The sequence below is a fragment of the Thermobia domestica genome, chromosome 1 (genome assembly GCF_964235325.1).
Source record: "Thermobia domestica chromosome 1, izTheDome1.hap1.1, whole genome shotgun sequence".
Classification (NCBI taxonomy): domain Eukaryota; kingdom Metazoa; phylum Arthropoda; class Insecta; order Zygentoma; family Lepismatidae; genus Thermobia; species Thermobia domestica.
In genome coordinates, this window is record NC_137454.1 from 257,127,856 (window position 1) to 257,148,211 (window position 20,356).

General features: G+C 35.2%; 1 protein-coding gene across 2 annotated transcripts in view; it reads right to left on the bottom strand.

Annotated features, from left to right (window-relative positions):
- LOC145660542 (high-affinity choline transporter 1-like) overlaps positions 1-20,356 on the bottom strand; it is a 142,219-nt gene that overhangs the window by 43,636 nt on the left and 78,227 nt on the right. For both annotated transcript variants that reach the window (XM_081725739.1, XM_081725748.1), the window contains exon 2: positions 3,888-4,063. In XM_081725739.1, coding sequence (XP_081581865.1) covers positions 3,888-4,050 — 163 coding nt within the window. In that variant the 5' untranslated portion in view covers positions 4,051-4,063. The remainder of the gene's footprint in view (positions 1-3,887; positions 4,064-20,356) is intronic.

Sequence of the window (20,356 nt, forward strand, 5' to 3'; positions counted from 1 at the left end):
AATAGGGAACGTCTATTGAAGTTACCATACACTTAAAATATCTTTTTTTTTAAAAAAAAAAAAAAAAAAAAAAAAAAAAAAAGATTACATACAGTAATATGAATGATATGATGTGAAGTAACTTTTGAGTTAAAATGTGAATATTCAGAACAAGAACATTTGAGAGTATTTCCATATCTATAAAGGGAAAAGGGACGTGTGTTAGATATAGATTGACTTTTTAAACAAGTAGATATTTTAAATAAATTCAGGTCAGTGGTACATTTTATGAAAGCAGAACGAATGAAGATTTAAAAGTCTTAATTTAAACTTATAACAATGCGTTTAGTATTACTATTGTGTTTAGCTAACAGCAGAGCTAAAAATGAGAGGAGACGAAAGAGAACATCACCATGGTCCCCCATTTCTGAAATTTTGGCTGAAAAGAAGGAAAAATATCAGTAGTTATTAGTAATAAAAATGGGGAACCATGATGATGATCTTGATTTTGTTTGGTAGTTGGATATTTTGTATCAAACGTTATTATTTTAGTCGGTCGCCCACGAAAGTTCGCTTGTATCCTTGCCCTGTGTGCTTGTGTTCTGATGACATAGCTAGATTAGATTGTATCGATCAATGACCTTTCCTTAGTTCTGAAATTCTCCTTGCAATCCTAGTTAAGCATCATCATCACCAGAAGTATTCAGCCACTGCTGGAAAGTTGCTTACCACTCAAGTTAAGAAGTTTCCATGCACTACAGTCTTCCGTCAATATTTGTCTTTACTTAAAATTCGTTCTCATCTATTAATTGAGATCTTTTTCATTTCTTACGTTCCTTCGACTATACCTTCTGGTATTTCCCTCAGAATACAATTTATTTTCAAACAATACCCAACGTGTCTTCTCTTTTTAACTATCTCTTACACTACTGGTCTGTCTTTTACTTGTTTTTCAACTTCTTTTCAGTTTTTCTCTTTTTTCTTTCTTTCCTTTTTTTCTATTTGGTTTTATCCAGCTAATTTTCTCTATTCTTCTTTACGTTTCTGCTCGGTTTTGCGTGGAATTCCTGTTTCTTCCTTGTATAAATCAATATACTCCACACTAAAAAAAAATGATGGTTTTCTTCCTTAAATCTTTATTCAAAGATCCATAAAATACGATTATCATTTTCGTAAAGACTTGATTCGTCATTTCTATTCTTGCTTTTATTTCTTGCTCGCACTTCATTACTTATTAAATCCAGTCATTGGTTCTATTTTCTTCATTCCTACTTCAACTGGCATATACAGACAGCCGAATTAGAGTATGATGTAGATACAAAGTACTTTGCATGCTATTGAATATTGCATTCTTTGATTTTGATATTTCTTACTTTATTCTTAGGAATTATGTTCTATCAATGTTTGCCTTTCTCTGGAAGTTTAAACGGGATTTTGATATTATTATTATTATTTAATAATAATTTTCTTGTTAATGTGTGAGCGGCTCAGTGGCAGAGTACTTATCTCTGGTGTGTGAGATCTCTGATTAGATCCCAAGCTAAGTTAGTTTGTAGTGGACAACATAGTGTGGGCATAATCGTGAGACATCAAACTGAAAGAATTAAATATCACTCTGTTAATGTGTGAAAGTTAGGTCAAGTACATCCGAAGAAAAGTGTATTTTTAAGCAAGTGATGCTATAAAAGAAAAGGTGGAACAGATTCATACATGTTTAACTTTTAATTCTAATTTAATATCCTTTCTCCTTATCAGTCCTTCAAAGACCTGAAGAAACCTGGTATAGGTTCGAAACGTAGTTGGACATATTCCTTGTACCTATAATAGTCACAAGTAGTAACTAAACGGATACTATAATTAATTGCGAGACACTACATTATATATTAGAAATGAAAATTAAAGGAAGTACAGTTAGTCAAGTGTGGCTCCCGCTTTTCTTATGTATGAAATAATGTATAGATCATTTTTCTTATAATCGAACACTCCTTGTAATTGTCAACACAGTAGTCAATGAAGTCAGGATATATGACGGAAATTTCGTGAAAATTTATATAATGATTTCCTGCCTCAATCGCATGTACTAAGAACTACTAATTTAAAAAGTAACTCTCAGTATTGCTACCAATTAATTCAAAATTCAAAGTGATCTAATAGATAGTATCAGAGGAAAAAGAAAGCAAAACATTTTTTCTTTGGAATGGTGGTTATCATTTTCTGTTTTCTGTCATTGTAGTCACTATAACTATCTCAAATACACGAATTTTACCTTATTATATAATATATGTAACAAAACAAAATTTCAACTTGAGATGAAATGGTCTGTCGAAAATCGGTCTTGAAATTTGTAATAAACCGAAAGAAGAGAAGAAAAATTGGAGTTTTAAGAATAAAAGATATTGTATAGAAGAAAATATATATACTTACAGATAAACATTATAGACTGCTAAATCTACAAAGCTAGGTATAAAATGGTCTGATTTAACTCTAAATAGTAATAGAATATTAACGGAAAAGTATCAAGATATACGCGTAAGAGAATCATATTCCACGAAAGAAGTGATACAGGTAATATAAATGAATTTTGTCTGGACCGTATAGGAGAATAGGTGGTATTACTTTAAATATTAAATTGGTAGTCAGGGAAGATACCCCTATTATATAAAAGTAGTCTAGTCGGTAAAATAAATATAAAAAGTACCAAGGAAATTGTTGTTCTGGTTCGGAAACTTTTAGTAGTGAAATTGGAATCATCTATCAATAGTCAATAAATATTTTTTAACAATATTTTTCAACCGTAACACTTCTTAATATAGTGAAACTGTATTAACGGAATTCTCTTCAGCCAAAGCTTTGCTTGTGGGAACATTTGGCCCCGTGACATCTCCATAAATTTCAATATACTTTAACCTGTGTTAAGGTGAGCCTTTCCAACACGGAAACGAAAAATCAACTTTCAACAACGGACGTTTATATAAAAACCTTTTTCAATATATATACACAATGATGTACGAAAAGTTCTTGGAACTATTATAACCAATACGATAATAAAGAGAAAATTACATCAGCCATTTAGAAAACCATGATCTGTAATAATTATTCCCTCATATATCCTGAATTTTCACTACAAAGGAAAGGACAGATAAGTCAGCTTTACACAGAAGTTATATACTATATTTTATGAAGTAAGAAAGAGGAAATTTGGGAAAAATCACTTCTTTCAACAACGTAAAAATGTATATATGCCCTTTTATTTTTCAAATGACTTTCTTTTCTATTTTACACTACTATAAATTTATTTAAACCACTCCTTCTGACGTCAATTTTTGTTATATGCATCCACTGATCTTGTTGGCCAAATTATAACTGTTTTGTTCCTGCGCAATATTAGCAGATGGCCGCCTTCTGAACTGCGTTCGACTATTTACACACTTCTTTTGTGGTTGATAACTCCACATATTCGCAAAAATCGAAATGGAACTATTAATTTCACCTTTCGATTTTTCTCGAATCGATAAAAAAACCCAGATAATTTCTTTGTGGAAGAAAATCTGCTCGGACGCTTATTTTACTCAAAAAAAAGTAGACATGTCCGGACAAAATATTATATATGGTAAGCCTGGCTTTATCCAGTATTCACAGTCCGGTTACAGTGTTCGGACTGATAATAGTTCATTCATCACATGATGATACATGAAATTTTAAAGGGTAATCACGCTTACAGTGATACATATAACAAAATTAGTACTACATATAACTAAAATACATGCTTGGAGAAATCACTTTTAAAATAGGTAGCTCTACTTTAACAGAATCACACATTATGTTGTCAAGTTTATAAAATTATGCCTATTTTCTGTCAAGATGTGTTATACAATTTGATAGAAAATTCTCATGAAATTACTACTTGCCTATAAGCGTGAGAACACCAACTATAAGCCCTAGACTTCTTCCTGCAAGCATAACCTCTTCCTCGCCTTGATTCTTCTGTTTTGTGGAGGCCCAGATACCAATAGCCAAAACCAGCACATAAAACACGAGGATACCAACCAGACCTGCTACGTAGACCGCCATTGTTTCTTCCTTTCTGAAAATAACAAGCAAAGTAATCTTTAAAAATTCTAGAACTTCTAGAATTCTAAAAATTCTAGACGCACTTATATATCTTTTGTCGTCGTGAATTCTGTCAAGGAATTTGAAGCTTAAAATATATAAAATGATAATCACGTCTGTTGTTCTGTATGGTTGCGGAACATGGTCGCTTACTCGAGGGAAGAATGTAGACTGAAAGTGTTTGAGAACAAGAATTCTGAGACGAATGTTCGAACCCAAGAGGAATAGGAATGGGGAATGGCGGAAACTTCATAACGACGAACTACATAATTTATATCGTTTAACAAACATTGTTAGGATCATCAAATCTAGGAGACTCAGGTACGTAGGTCATGTAGCCAGGATGGAAGAAACTAGTAACGCTTTGAAAGTTTTAACTGGATGTCCAATCGGAAAACGACCATTAGGAAGACCTAGGTGCAGATGGGAGTAAATATTAAGATGCATCTCGCAGAAATAGGAATACAAAGTAGGAACTGGACTACTAAGATAGAAGTCAATGGAGAGCTTTTGTGAACGCGGCATTGAACCTCCGGGTTCCATAGGCCATAGAGTTAGTTAGTCAGTCAGAATTCTTATATATAGTTTAGGAGCTTAAGCGAGGCCCATTTAAGAGAAGCGAAGCCAACTTTAACGCAATGATTGGACCTCTCTTTACAATTAGTGGTATAAGAATGTGTGTGTGGTTTTGACAGTTATTCAAAACTAGCAGCGTTCACCCCGCTTCGCTGCGGTCACCCCGGAACGCAATAAACTTTGTTACTTAGATAATTTTTACTTTTTCGCTTTCAAGTGATTTATAGCGCCTGTCAGTTATGTTAACCCGCCGAGTCACAGGGTCATGCGGGTTGCATATAAATACGTTTATTTTTATACCTATGATGAACTAATAACAAAGGATTTGTACGTATGCACACCTGAATGGTCAATTATCTCAAGACACTGGTAATTGAAAATTAAAGTGATATGATAAAAACCATCTAGGGTCCACATCCTAACAACCCCCCAAAAATGAAAGAAATCGGTTCAGCCGTATTAGCGTGATGAGCGGACAAAGGATTTTTTGTACGTATTGACACCTGATTGGTCAATTATCTCAAGACACTGGTAATTGAAAATTAAAGTGATATGATAAAAACCATCTAGGGTCCAAATCCTAACAACCCCCCAAAAATGAAAGAAATCGGTTCAGCCGTATTAGCGTGATGAGCGGACAAAGGATTTTGTGCGTTCTCTTTTATATATATAGATTATTTCTACTTCATTACTTTGTTTATAGCGTTCTTTTATAATGGCACTAGCAGCGTTCACCCCGCTTCGCTGCGGTCACCCCGGAACGCAATAAACTTTGTTACTTAGATAATTTTTACTTTTTCGCTTTCAAGTGATTTATAGCGCCTGTCAGTTATGTTAACCCGCCGAGTCACAGGGTCATGCGGGTTGCATATAAATACGTTTATTTTTATACCTATGATGAACTAATAACAAAGGATTTGTACGTATGCACACCTGAATGGTCAATTATCTCAAGACACTGGTAATTGAAAATTAAAGTGATATGATAAAAACCATCTAGGGTCCACATCCTAACAACCCCCCAAAAATGAAAGAAATCGGTTCAGCCGTATTAGCGTGATGAGCGGACAAAGGATTTTTTGTACGTATTGACACCTGATTGGTCAATTATCTCAAGACACTGGTAATTGAAAATTAAAGTGATATGATAAAAACCATCTAGGGTCCAAATCCTAACAACCCCCCAAAAATGAAAGAAATCGGTTCAGCCGTATTAGCGTGATGAGCGGACAAAGGATTTTGTGCGTTCTCTTTTATATATATAGATATTATTTTCCTAGTAGCTAAATGATAATAATACAAATTTTTAAAAATAGCTACGAAGATATGGGAGTCAATGAAATCAAAGTGGTCTAGTCATGGGCGGAGCTAGGAATTGTCTGCTGGGGGAAGTGGCGGGGCAGACCTTTTGGTCGGTCTCGGAGGTCTTGGTATGTGGCCATCTTATAAGTGGCATTTTCATTCTGTCAAAAAGTTGGGGGGGGGGCAATGTCCCCATAACTCCGCTCATGGGTCTAGTCAATTTAGAAGCTTTCAAAATATTTTTTAGCTATTGAAACTAAATAATAATAATAATAATAATAATAATAATAATAATAATAATAATAATAATAATAATAATAATAATAATAATATCTTAATAAAGATAATGACGTCCAATATTAAAGAATATTGTAAGAACTTCTGATTTAACTAGGTTACTTCAGTTTCATAGATTTTTAGATCTTATTTTTTACTTCCTTTTTAATAAACTTTATTTTAAATTTACTCTTTGCAAATCAAACAAATTAAAAATTCGAATAAAAAAATATTCCTCTAGCTCAATCTTCTGGTAAAGTTTGAAGTTGTTAACTTACAGATAAAATTATCAAAAAGTTACATATGATATTACGATGTACTATCGGACAATAATAGAATACCATACTTGCTTACCACTAGTCCTCTGTTAAGATTATCAGAAGATCGGAGAATTAGTCCGTTCGATAAGTTAATTAAGATACTATTATATGACAGAAGAATCGTTAAAATTATTTTCTTTTTTGTTGTTTTCTAGTTCTCAGCAGGTAGACGATTTGTTGACAGTTTATTAATCTCTTATTCTTTTTGATTATTATAGACTGTCCGCAAGAGCTTTCCCCAATGGTCTGGTGGCTAGCGCGTATACCTTTGGTACACTAGGCACAATCAAGATAAGATAAAATAGCTCTTAGAGCTCAGACGCAGCCAAGAGAAGATAGAAATACTCCACGGCGTAATGCAACCGATCAAAGTAGGTTTAGTTACCTAGGTTCCAGCCCAATGCAGCTAGACAGGATGTTTTTGGCCCATACGTAGCTACAAAGGCAGTAGTACTCAGCACGGCCGAACGCAGCCAACCAGAATGGGAAAAGTAAAATACAGTTAATCTCAGAGCAGACTGATCCTCAAGTATTTTCTGCTCCTCGTTTTATCCTCCGTGAGGTTCTTTGGGGTCCCTCGTTGAATCTCGGTACTGGTGCTTGTTTGTTTATTAGTTACGGGATACTACAATATAGTGAAATGATATGTTCTACATAATGATATGCCTCACAAATATTGTGTTTGCCATTCTAGCGTTTTGAATGACGCATTACTTGACTATACCAGCAAACGTGGAATACCAACGTATTAAGCATTAAGCCATATGGGTGTTTCACTACTAATTTATTCCCAATAAATTGAAATTACTAAATTAAGAGCATTAGTCGTTATAAATATGTATGTAGATGTTATAAATTAGGTTATATGAGAACTGTCCTTTACACCTATTCATATGTAAACGCGATCACCAAAAATAAGCATACTTGCATCCAACTACGCAACGTCAACAACTACTCGATACATTAATCGATAAAATGCAAAATATCTCTCAAGAAATTAAAATAAAACTTGTAATTTCACATGGATTTTCTTATTTCACATGGATTTCACATGGATTTCCTTATTACTTTACTTGAAAGTTGTTTCAAGAAATGAAAAACAACGAAAAGAAAAAGCGTCGATTAAGTCCACCATAAAACATTCAATGATAATCACATACGAAAGTAATTTTGGTATGTAAAAGATATAGGAAATGAGTTGGAAAGCTGTGGTAGGCAAAATACCAGTCAGCAGGGCCTCGGTCTTTATTTTTTTTAAATAAGATAGAGAATAAAAGTTACTAACTTAGAATCCACTTGAATCATAGAAGTTTTATAGTAAAGGATACTAGTTTTGGACTAAAAGTTTGAAAGTTTTAGGTATTCAGTTTCTTAGGAGTAGCTATATATACTGGAAATAAAAGCCTGCAGTCAGGCACGTAGCCAAGGTGGGGGTCCGGACCCTCCCCCCTTCGAGACCAGAATCGAAAAAATTAAGGAAGAATAAAACAAAATGAAATGAGGAAAAGGATCAGCGTTAAAAATAAACTACAGGAAGCTTTTGGTTACTCTTTCTTATGAGGAAATTTGTATTACTTGCACTACATGGTTGCGAGGTGAGCGATATATCCTGGAAGAGTCAGGGAATTTGAAATTTCTAGAAAAGTTGAGGAATTCTTAGAATTTCTGCTACTAGTCAGGGAGATTTCAAGCTTCCGAAAGCATAGTGCCGTTGTGTAACAGCGTGGGCATTTTACATCATAATTTTCCGTCATCGCATCCTTGCAATATCAAACACGTTATTTCAAAAACACTTTTCTATTGCTCCTTTAACTGTCATTTGAAACAGACAGTAGTTGACGGAATAATAAAAACAAAAATATATGTGGAATTAAAGTTCTGTTAACATTTGATTCAACAGAAAAAGGAAACAAACATACATAAAAGAAAACAACAGATATTGCAAAATATTTTACAAGACATTATTGGGTATGTGCTTTTTAAAATAGTGAATATGTACTTTTTATAATAGTTGAGGTCATAATGAAAGGAAAATTGTTATATTTGAATAAACAGAGGAAGGATGTAAATATTGTATAATCTTTTTCAATACTTTTTTTTTTATTTCAGTCGAGATTACTTGATAGTTTATTAAAATACTTACCAACATATCCTCACAAACCAATATATGTTGATAGTAAAGTAGTTTAGATTGATCGAGCTTCTGGGCCTTCAGAATTTCATGCCACGCTTCCCCCCTCCCCTTGTTACGAACTCCTGGCTAAACGAACCAATATATGTTCCAGTAAAATTGTTTAGAATGACCGAGCCCCTGGTGTGATGACCACAGCATTTCATGTCACGGACTCCCCCCCCCCCTTTACGAAATCCTGGCTACGTGCCTGCTGCAGTTTCTAGATATCTCACTCTGAATTCAATGGTCAAATGATATCTATTAAATATTCTATATAAGTATTGAAATATGAAACGCAAAAGTTAATGCAACGTTTGAAGTAGAGCCAGTGGCGGCTTACAAGGAAGAAGTCGCATTGGCAATGGCGATGGAACCGGCTTTGAACTTCTCCTCCCGCAAAGTGAACCCCAAGATTTGAGGCCTCCAATGGTTTTTTACTTTGAAACCGTTCTTTAAATTCTGATATGTGCAGTGACGTAAACGTTTGATAAAGTGGATAGTTTCAAATATCTAGGATCAATATTAACAGACGAAAATCATATTCACAGAGAAATTAAATGTCGACTAAAAGCAGGGATTCGTGTTACTATTCGGTTCAAAATCTCTTGTCGCGAATTCTGTCGAGGAATTTGAAGCTTAAACTATATAAAACGATAATCATGCCTGTTGTTCTGTATGGTTGCGAAACATGATCACTTACTCTGAGGGAAGAACATAGACTGTAAGTATTTGAGAACAAGATCCTGAGACGAATATTCGGACCCAAGAGGAACGGGAATGGAGAATGGTGGAAACTTCATAACGAGGAACTACATAATTTATATGGTTTACCCAACATTGTCAAGTCTAGGAGGCTTAGGTGGGCGGGTCATGTAGCTATGATGGAAGAAAGTAGAAGCGCTTTCAAAGTCTTGACTGGAAGACCAATCGGAAAACGACCATTAGGAAGACCTAGGCGCAGATGGGAGTACAATATTAAGATGGATCTCGCAGAGATTGAAATACAAAGTGGAAACTGGATGCAGTTAGCTGAGGATAGAAGTCAGTGGAGAGCTTTTGTGAACGCAGCATTGAACCTCCGGGTTCCATAGGCCATAGAGTTAGTTAGTTAGTTAGCAGTGACGTAAACAAAGGGATTCGGGTAGACCCTCTTAAGCAAGATATTATGGAAAAATGAATATTTATAGTTTTATATATAGGATATACCATCTATCTTCATACGCCCTTGTAACTTTTAAATTAATCGACAAAAAAAGCTGAAGTTTTGTACCATGCAAATATCGGGATGGAGACATTGTAGTACTTAGTTGTACCAGAACATTAACAGTATTTTCAGAATAAAGTTTCATTTTTTTTTTTTAAATGGAATTACGTCAGGCTATCACATATTTCAAAACTACATGTAAAACGAAAACATAATACCAGACTTGTCATGCAGTGTTGCAAATTAGGGACAGTATGATAAACCCCGAAGAACACAAATTTTTAGTGTTTTATATCACTAACACAAATGAGACGGACTGGGTACTGCAAATCCGAAGTGCGTTAATATTAGTGATGATCAAAAGAGTCTTGGTCTTGCAGTTTTTGCATGAGTCTTGCATGCAAGACCAAGACCAAGACCAGGTATCCCGAAGCAAGACCAAGACCAAGGAGTGCAAGACCAAGACCATACACGCAAGACCAAGACCAAGACTCTTGCACAAGAGTCTTGCATAAGTACCGGTACTACTTGAATTATTTTATAGAATGTAAAAAGGGGAAAAATCATTACATCTTTCACTTGAATTTCTTGGCTTCAGTAAAAATGCCGCTGGAGTGAATGTGTTCCCAGTAATTTATGCAATCCGTGAGAGTCGATCTTCCCATGTAGCATAGCTACAGAATGTCGTTTCCTGAATCGGTTGTTCGCGTTTTCAAGACTTCACTTAGGAGCTAATACGTGAACTATCCAAAAATCCGTGTTTCAGAATCCTAAGGTACTCACGTAACAATTTTTATAGAGAATGTTTGGCTATAGGCATATAATTTGAAGTACTCAGCAACTAGCTCTATAAAAATTATTGCGGGAGTACTGCAGGATTTTGAAACATGGATATTTGGATAGAGCACATACTAGTTCCTAAGTGAAGTCTTGATCTGACTACGCTAGGTCCCATAGGTTTGGAGCTAGGACCTTTAAAATTATTTTATTTTATTTTATTTATTTATTTATTTATTTATTTATTTTTTTTTTACGTTTTCGGCAGCCTATAACTCCGGAAGGAAGCATTTGTGCACCCAGGTTGGTCTATAATTTTTGTCTCATCTTGGTGTCAGGAATCACCTCCCAAACGTTGTCGGTGTTGTTTTGTAACACCCTGTATAATACCTTCCATCAACTACAGTCTCCTTCGCCCCTCCCTCTCTTTCCTTTCATAGTTCCCTCTAGTAGCTACCCCACAATGCTGCTACTATTTCTAACACCTTCTCGTTCATTTTCTGTTCAACCCAGCTAATTATTTCCTTTTTTCTTCATGCCCACGTTTCGAAAGCCTCCAATTTTTTCCTCGCTTTTACGTAATGTCCATGTTTCAGCTCCCATAGACTACATATTAGAATCAGTAAAACAAAGTCTCAATATTTAATTAGAAGTTTGTTCAATACAAAGGTTAGCTAATCGAGATTGAAAACAAAACATATATGATGCCTTTAGAGTGTAAAAATAATTCTGCAATTCATGGTATTTCAGTAATCTGTGCCGGCTTGATTTTTTTTTCATGTGTCTCAGGGGTAGCCTTCCTAGTTTGGGAACCAGTGGAGTACTGGATCTGTTAAAAAAACATAAAAAGATTACGAAACGTTGTGATTTATCTTATAAGTAGTGAAGCGTGGGCATCCATTAAAAAAAAAAAAAAGTCATCGCCTATGTTGTACACTATCATCATACTTACACAAAGGTAAACTATATTACATTTAGAAACATACATTGTATTTTCATTACTATTGCCGCGTTGTAGAATTTATTATCCTTTATATCCAGAGTAAAATTTATCTATGAAAGCCATAAGATTTCTTAAAAGCAAGACCAAGACCAAGACTGGGTGTGCAAGACCAAGACCATGGGTTCCAATGCAAGACCAAGACCAAGACTACCCGAGTCTTGTTCTTGGTCTTGCATTTGTTCATCACTAGTTATTATCGAACAATACGGAGATTATCATACAACGTATTTCGAACAAGTAGAAAAACAAAGTTAAAAGGAATTAAAAATAAACTTTTTTTCAAAAGCCTTTATTTCGAAAAAGTGTTTAGGTAAGTATTACATCGAATTAAGTACACGATTTCCAATAGATATAAAGATCATAACGCGGTTTACAGCAATTTGATATCTCAAACTATTCGGGAGATATGAAAAAGATATAAAATTTAATATATCACTTAAAATGGTGTATTTGTGGGATTTTTAGAACAATATTTTGTTTACTTTGCTTCTGTAACAAAACAATACTTTTTGGTAAGTATAATTACAATTAGTTCTCGAAATTACATAATTTTAAGCAATGTTGCAAACCTTAAGAGTTGTTTTTACCATATATCCAGAATGGTTTGCGATAAATTGCTATAAATAGCATGGTAATCTTCACATCTATTAAATACCATCTATGGAATTGCGTGAAGTACTTATCTAAAACAATTTTGCTAAATATTAAAAATCAAATTTTCAATCTTTTGTAACTTTGTTCGTATTCATTCGAAATTCATCATACCATGACCGTAGTATTCAACATTATGGTACTTTGGATGTGCATTGATCCGCCTGTCTTATTTGCGTTATTACTGCTGTAGAGACCATCAAAATTTGGATGTTTGTGATAATGTAGTGTCCTCAGTGGCAATACTGAATAACAAATGTGATACTTGACGTATTTGCTTGACATGTAAATTTGAAAATATGTGATTATCTGACGTAATACCATTTGAAAAAATACAACTTTATGTTGGGTTGGTAACACTGTTAACCTTGTGGCACTACAGAGTACGCCAAACAATGTCTCCTGCCGATATTTTCATAGTACAAAATTTCAGCAATGTTAAAGATAAATTGTCCACCCTATATATACAGGAAATTAAAACACCCTGTCCAGGATGTATAGAAAGTTAAACGAGTTATGAAGGGAAACAGGCAGAACAAAGGACGAGTTTCGCAAAAGAAAATGTGAGAACATAGAAAAATTAGAAAGAGTTGGGAAATATGAGGAAAAGTACAAGGAGATGAAACTTCGGAGGAAGCAATGGAGTATTACGATGGCAGTAGAAAATAAGGAAGGTAGTCAGCGAGAGAAGTGAAGTTTTAAGAAAATTAAAAGAATGTGTTGAGGACTTACATGAAAGTAGAATAGACCATGTGGCCCATGTGTTTCTGGGTGTAGGCCCACAAAACTTTGGATTTCTCACTTTTCTTTAGTCCTCTATCGATTGCGCATTGTTTGATTGGGTAATGCTACTATCAATATAAGATGTTCCCTTGTGAGTAGGACGAATGTCAGTTCAAATCAGTTATGAGAAAGAGTACGAGTGAAACTGACAAGGGAACCTTCCGAAAATGATAGTTGCAGTGAAAGATGTGGCCTATGCCAATTGAAAGAGCTGTAGCAGAGATGAGCATTCCCAAAAAATTAGCTGCCCATAGCAATAGGTTCAAGAAATATAAAGGGTGGAAGTTCGGGAAACAGCAAGGTTGGACAAGGGGGAAAAGTGCAAATTCAAAAAAAAAAAAAAAAAAAAAAAAAAAGGGTGGCACGGCAAAATACAATGCTGACAAGTGATGTATAGAAAGAAACTTGCCACAATAGGGAACAAATGAAGGCCACCAGTAGGGTTAACAGTGTTGCCAACTGCAATGAAAAGTACATGTTTTGCAAAGAGCACTATATGAAGTGAGTGCAATATTCAGTGTCATGTAGAACATAAGATATGACGTGTATAATCAGTGGTACAATCTAAGAAAAGAGACTAAAAAAAAAGAAGTACGAAAAATACGGAAAAGACGAAGTTGGCTATAATGCGCCACATTTGATCACGAGCAGTGCATATTAGAATGAACAAAACAAGAGAGCACCTACTATGCAGGAAACCGACGTACCTAGAGTCGAAAAGAAAAACGAGTTCCAAAGTTGGCAGCACTGGCCATGAAAATCCAGACACTTCTAATATAGTTAGACCACTCGCTTCACAAAAAGAAAATTCCGGCAACAGGCATCATTTGTACATGCTCGTCCACATTGTAAGTGCAATTGTTCGATGAGACAATGGTCCAAACAGAAGATACATTTGCAGTGAACACAGCGGAATACTGCCAATCCGTTACACATGGTACAATTATCGCCTGTGAATGTCTCGAAACAGTACTCTAGAGGTGTCAGAACCTTTGGTGGTCTTTCTATCACATATCCACACCTGTAGAAGGCAAACATAATCAAAGGCTTGAACTGCTGTGTGTTGCTGTCTGCAGTACTATCACCGCCTATATGATATATCCAGATTGTCTCATCTCACTCTGCGACTGGAATAGTTTTAAAGCGAAAAAAATGTGACACATCTAGTTTTGCAGGAATGTACTCATGTCAGCGGGCGACAAACTTCTCTGAGACGCAAGTGCCCCCAAGTCCCCCATCATAGGGGCCCAGGGGCCAACTTCAAAATTTCAAATAGCACCATCGGTCGAGTTATATTTCTTTTGATAAATCATGGAATATGCAACAACGCATATCAGAAATATTTACTATATGGGATTTCAAAATGGCCGCCAAAAATATCTGCTCGGTGACAAGAACATTTTGACGGCCATTTTGAAACCCGTGCTTCATATGGCAAATGTTTCTTATAGGCGGTGTTGTATCTATCCAGAGAAATATCATCCGCCCCCTGTTCCCATTTGAAATGTTGCGATTGACCCCTCGAGCCTTATGATGGGGACCCTCGGGGACTTGCTTCTTACGAAGTTTTGTTGGTCCGCGACATGAGTACATTCCTGTGCAATTGGATTTGCAACATCTCTTTCCGCTTCGCAGCAATATGAGATCACGATGTTCGATGCCATGTTAAGACACATCATATATTTGTGGCGGCCATTTTGAAAAACATGCTTTATATAGCAAATGTTTCCTCTATGTGTTGTTGCACATTCCATGATCTATCGAGAGAGATACCACTCGGTCCCTGTTGCCATTTGAAAGTTTGAAGTTGGCTCCTGGGGCCCTATGATGGGGATCCTGGGTGCACTTGCTTCTCACAGACTTTTATCACCCCCTGACATGGGTACATTCCTGCACAACTGGATTCGTTACATTTTTGTTCGTTTCTCAAATCTTTCAGGTCACAAAGTTTGGTGGGACATCCTGTATATTCCCACATACGACCCAACCATGACATAATGTTTACTTCTATTATAGGTTGTTGGCTCAACCCAACCATTTCATGTTCCCCGACTCGACATTGCCTCAATCACTCTAGCATTGATGCATTCCGAGTGATGCCTGTTGGCGGAATTTTCTTTTTGTGAAGCGAGTGGTCTAACTATATTAGAATTGTCTGGATGTTCATGGCCAGTGTTGCCAACTTTGGAACTCGTTTTTCTTTTCGACTCTAGGTACGTCGGTTTCCTGCATAGTAGGTGCTCTCTTGTTTTGTTCATTCTAATATGCACTGCTCGTGATCAAATGTGGCGCATTATAGCCAACTTCGTCTTTTCCGTATTTTTCGTACTTCTTTTTTTTAGTCTCTTTTCTTAGATTGTACCACTGATTATACACGTCATATCTTATGTTCTACACGACACTGAATATTGCACTCACTTCATATAGTGCTCTTTGCAAAACATGTACTTTTCATTGCAGTTGGCAACACTGTTAACCCTACTGGTGGCCTTCATTTGTTCCCTATTGTGGCAAGTTTCTTTCTATACATCACTTGTCAGCATTGTATTTTGCCGTGCCACCCTTTTTTTTTTTTTTTTTTTTCGGAATTTGCACTTTTCCCCCTTGTCCAACCTTGCTGTTTCCCGAACTTCCACCCTTTATATTTCTTGAACCTATTGCTATGGGCAGCTAATTTTTTGGGAATGCTCATCTCTGTTACAGCTCTTTCAATTGGCATAGGCCATATCTTTCACTGCAACTATCATTTTCGGAAGGTTCCCTTGTGAGCACAAACACGCATCACATAACCAATAGCGTTACTGTCAAAATTCGAGAAAAAGAAAACCATATTTACGTAATATTTATTATTCGAGTATATGGAACAGAATAATTATTCGATTAGTTTATTACAAAAAACTTAAGTATTCAAGAGTAACGTGCATCGAATTTTGGGAATATTCATTATTCGAAGAAATAATATTTAGCTGTTCGGAAAATTTATTAAATGATTCATCACGTGAATAGTACACTGTAGGCAATGTTTTGTTGGGAGATATTACCTGTTGCGGAATGCTTTTATCTTTATCACATATTTGTACTGCATATTCACAATTTAATCATGAAAATATGGAAAGAAGAAATAATACCACAAAACTGGACAAAAGACATAATATGATCAATCTTCAAGAAAGGGAGGGAAAATAGTTTACGGAAGCTGCAGAGGCATAACACGACTCAATGTGGCTTACAAGATATTAACAGGAACCATACGAGAGAAACTAAAGATATACACAGAAAAGTTGATAAAGTATCAGTGTGGCTTCAGGGAGAAAAGGAGCACTACCGACCAAACCTTCATAGTCAGATAAATGATAGAAAAACACACAGAACATTATCTTGACTTATATATGTTATTCGTGCATTATAAACAAGCCTTTAATAGCATCAAAAGAAAAGAGTTAACAGCAGCAATGAATACATTAGGAATACCAAAGAAATTGGCGTGAGTAGTAGCACTGAGAATGAGAGATTCCGAAGTAAAAATTAAAATAGAATAACTTACAAACAGCTTTCACGTAACATCCGGAATCAAACAAGGAAACGGATTATCCACAACACTATTTATCTATGATAGAACAGTCCTGCACTATGTTATAAACAAAACATATCAGATAGGAAGTATATTCATAAAATCAAGACAGATATATTCCTACTTGCATGACGACCATAGTTACAAGATCCTAACAAAGATTGAGGCGGGTATCCGAGAAATTGAAGAAAAACAAAGAAAACGGGTCTGGAAATGAATGAAAAGAAAATAAAGAGTATGATAATCTTAAAATCTGAAATGAGGAGGAAACCTAGAAACCTAAAAGTAAGCAAGCAATCATTTAGAGGAATAGGTTAGTTAAGCTATCTCGGAAGCATTATAGACAATAGAAGTACGGACATAACCGAAACCGTACACAACAGAATAACAGATAGGGAACAGCATATCACTCCAATTATTATCAAATATTGAAAAGTAAATTAATCTCAAGAGCTACTAAATTTTAAGTATACAATAAGACCGGTCGTTACATATTTCCCAGAAACATGGACAATTAGTGTAGATATAGAAAACTCGCTAAAACGGTCCGAAAGAAGAACATTACTTAAAATATACAGGACAATCAAGAAGATATCATTAAGAAACAAAATACAATAAGGCATATCAAAAGCCAACGAATTAGATGTTTAGGCCACGCAGGAAGAATGCGAGATGGAGTAAAACCAAAGATGATGGAGGGAAAATTGTACTGTAAACGTAAAGTAGGGAGGCTGAAAAGGAGATAAATGTGCAATGTGATCTCCAAAACATAAAGGTAACAGACAGAAACAAATGGCTCAAGGTAAGAAGAAATGGAGATTGCTTGTACAGGAGGCCAAAACTCATTCCAAGCTGAAGCTTCGTAAAGTAAGTAAGTATATATCCGTACTTTGTTGCGAACACATTAAGGACTTCTTGAAATTACACTACAATATAAACTCATGGCTATATGGTTAGTGTTCATGACTTTGGCGTTGAAATCATGGTTCGATTCCTGGTGGGAGCTCATGTGATTCGGATTCTACTTTAAAGCTGTTAGTCTACGTTTCGCATAGCCTCATTGCTGAACGGAACGCTAAACTCAAAATCAACCAATGGAGAACTCGTCCATCTTTCATTAAAACATTCAGTAAAAATCTCAACACTGATAGTGATTGCCTTAAACTAAACTGAGCAAGCTTACCAGAAATGAGCAAATTGGGATTAGCTAATGTTTAGGTTCATCCAAGGGATCACCTGGAAACTTTTTTTAATTGTAGCATCCTTCTGTACGGATGTTTCATAATTCGAACATTAGAGAATTGTTGGTCCGTTTCTACACTAATTGGCACGTACCGTTGGTATGTAAAACTACACAGCGGAATATTAAATGTGTGTTTCTGTGTAGATTATTTTAAAATCCCACATCACTGCAAGAAAGTGGGTGAGTAAAGTTTTTGAGAAACTATAAGAATTTTGCTCACATTTGAAAACAATTGTGTCGATTTGTCTTCATTAATAGAAATATATGTCGCAAAAAAAAAAAAAAAAAAAAAAAAAAAAAAAAAAATTGTATCATGTATCTTATTTTCTATCTCTGTTCTAACGGAGTTTATCATGATGATCATCAAATGATTGAGATTATTTTTACATTGAACGAGATCAATGGCGACCTTAGAAAGCAAATATTTATTTCAATCATAATTGGGCTCCCAATTGTATTAACAATTTCACACATATAAATTTAGAGTAGATGAGGTTATTACTTTCAGAAGAAGTCCGATCCGAATATCACGATCAACCATGTTCACTTTTCTTGAAGTCTCATAAAGCGAATGTTGGGATGTATTTTAATATACGGAGCCTGGCAGACTTGCTTTCGAAAACGCTCTCTTACATTGTTAATGCTAATGTTTCCAGTTTAAATTAGCCTTTCAGCTGTATTCGAAACACTATAAATTAATAAATTATTCTATAAGCAATAAATATTATTTCCATATCACCTTTAAGTGGATAGTTTTTATTTAGTTATTATTGTCTTCAAAATTTATCATACTTCGTTAATAAGGAAGACGAGGGTAATGAGCATTAGTGGGAATGAAGATCGCCCAAATTTCTCAGAAACTGCATGCAGAGACTAGTTTCTGACACTACTACTTTCTGGACATAATAACATTAAACGCTGTAGCTAACGACGCTACTTTGTTATTCAATGTAAGGAAATTATTGAAAAAAATTGTCTTGATTTAATTGTGTGTTACAACTTCATAGTATAATTATTTCTTAACTACGTTAAGTCCACCATCTTGATTGTTCTGCATTTTCGGGGGCCGCGGTAGCTCAGTGGTAGAGCGTTCACCTCTGGTGCTTGGGGTCTCGGGTTCAAACCCTGCTCCCGCCAAGTGAACTTTGTGGTGGACAAATACCGTGTGCGTGGGTTTTCTCGGGGTTCTCACATTTCCTCCCACTTTCTTAATTCCACCATTTCATTCATCTCTCATCACCACAGTCTCCTTTAGCCTAACCGGCATAAGCGTGGGACATAAAGATTTCATTTTTTTTTCTGCATTTTCAATTGTAGTTTTGATATTGTTTCATTTACTTTCTATTAAGTGTTATGTCATTATTCTCGTTACCCAAATTTCTGAAAGTCTCTCTTTGAGGTAATGGGGATTGCAGTGGTTATGGGGTCTATCAATAAAATAATTCTTTGCTATACGGTTTCAAATGAATATATTTTGAAGAATTAAAATGAGATAAACGCCTTTATTTGTTTCAGCAACCTTAACTTTATCTAATATACTGATCCCTAAAGTTAAAAGGAAGTAAACCATTTGTTTTATTTTTATTTATCGTGTTATTATTAGAGATTGTTACTGATCTCAATTACCACAAGGTGCAGAAAATGGAGATCAATGTAGTGGTCATAGAGTTTTCGGTGTAGCTACCAATCTGAATCGTATTTTACGCGTATACAAGGTAAAACAAGGTTCCTAGTATAGCATCCAATAGCTAACATTATCAACTAAAATAATGGTTTCCGTTTGATATAAAGTTTTCCTTACTTGATGTCTATTACCTCTATCGTCCTTATATGTTATCAGTGTAGCGATAGTTAAGAACCTAATATGCAGCTAAAGACAACCGTTAAATATTGTATGTCAAAGTTCTAAATACGAATATAATAAGAAAACCTATTGATATCATAGTAGAATACTTGTAGTTGTCGCACGTGATAAAGTTAAGAGCTACTGAGGTAATCATTTCTAATTATGTTTAATTACCATCCTTTTTTTCTTTTTACCGAAGACAATTAAATTTTGAAATGTTTACGTAAGAGTCAGCAATTACTTCGAGTTCATAGAATCCTTGTGCCGTATGACAGAAGACTTAATTAGTGGTTTGTCGTTTACAACTTCATGTTCTTACTACCATTTTCAATTGTAAGCGCAATATCCTATAGCTAAATATAAAGTACCGGTTGACGAAACAAATTTCATGCGTCCGGCCGGAAGTTGCATGATGGTATTTCATAATCTCAGAGGGACAGTACACAATGTCAATGACCATACGCAAAATTACATTTTTGCATGTTTTAACTGTTTATGCTCTGTTCTGGAGCTACCATATGCTGCTAACGTATCTTTCGTTA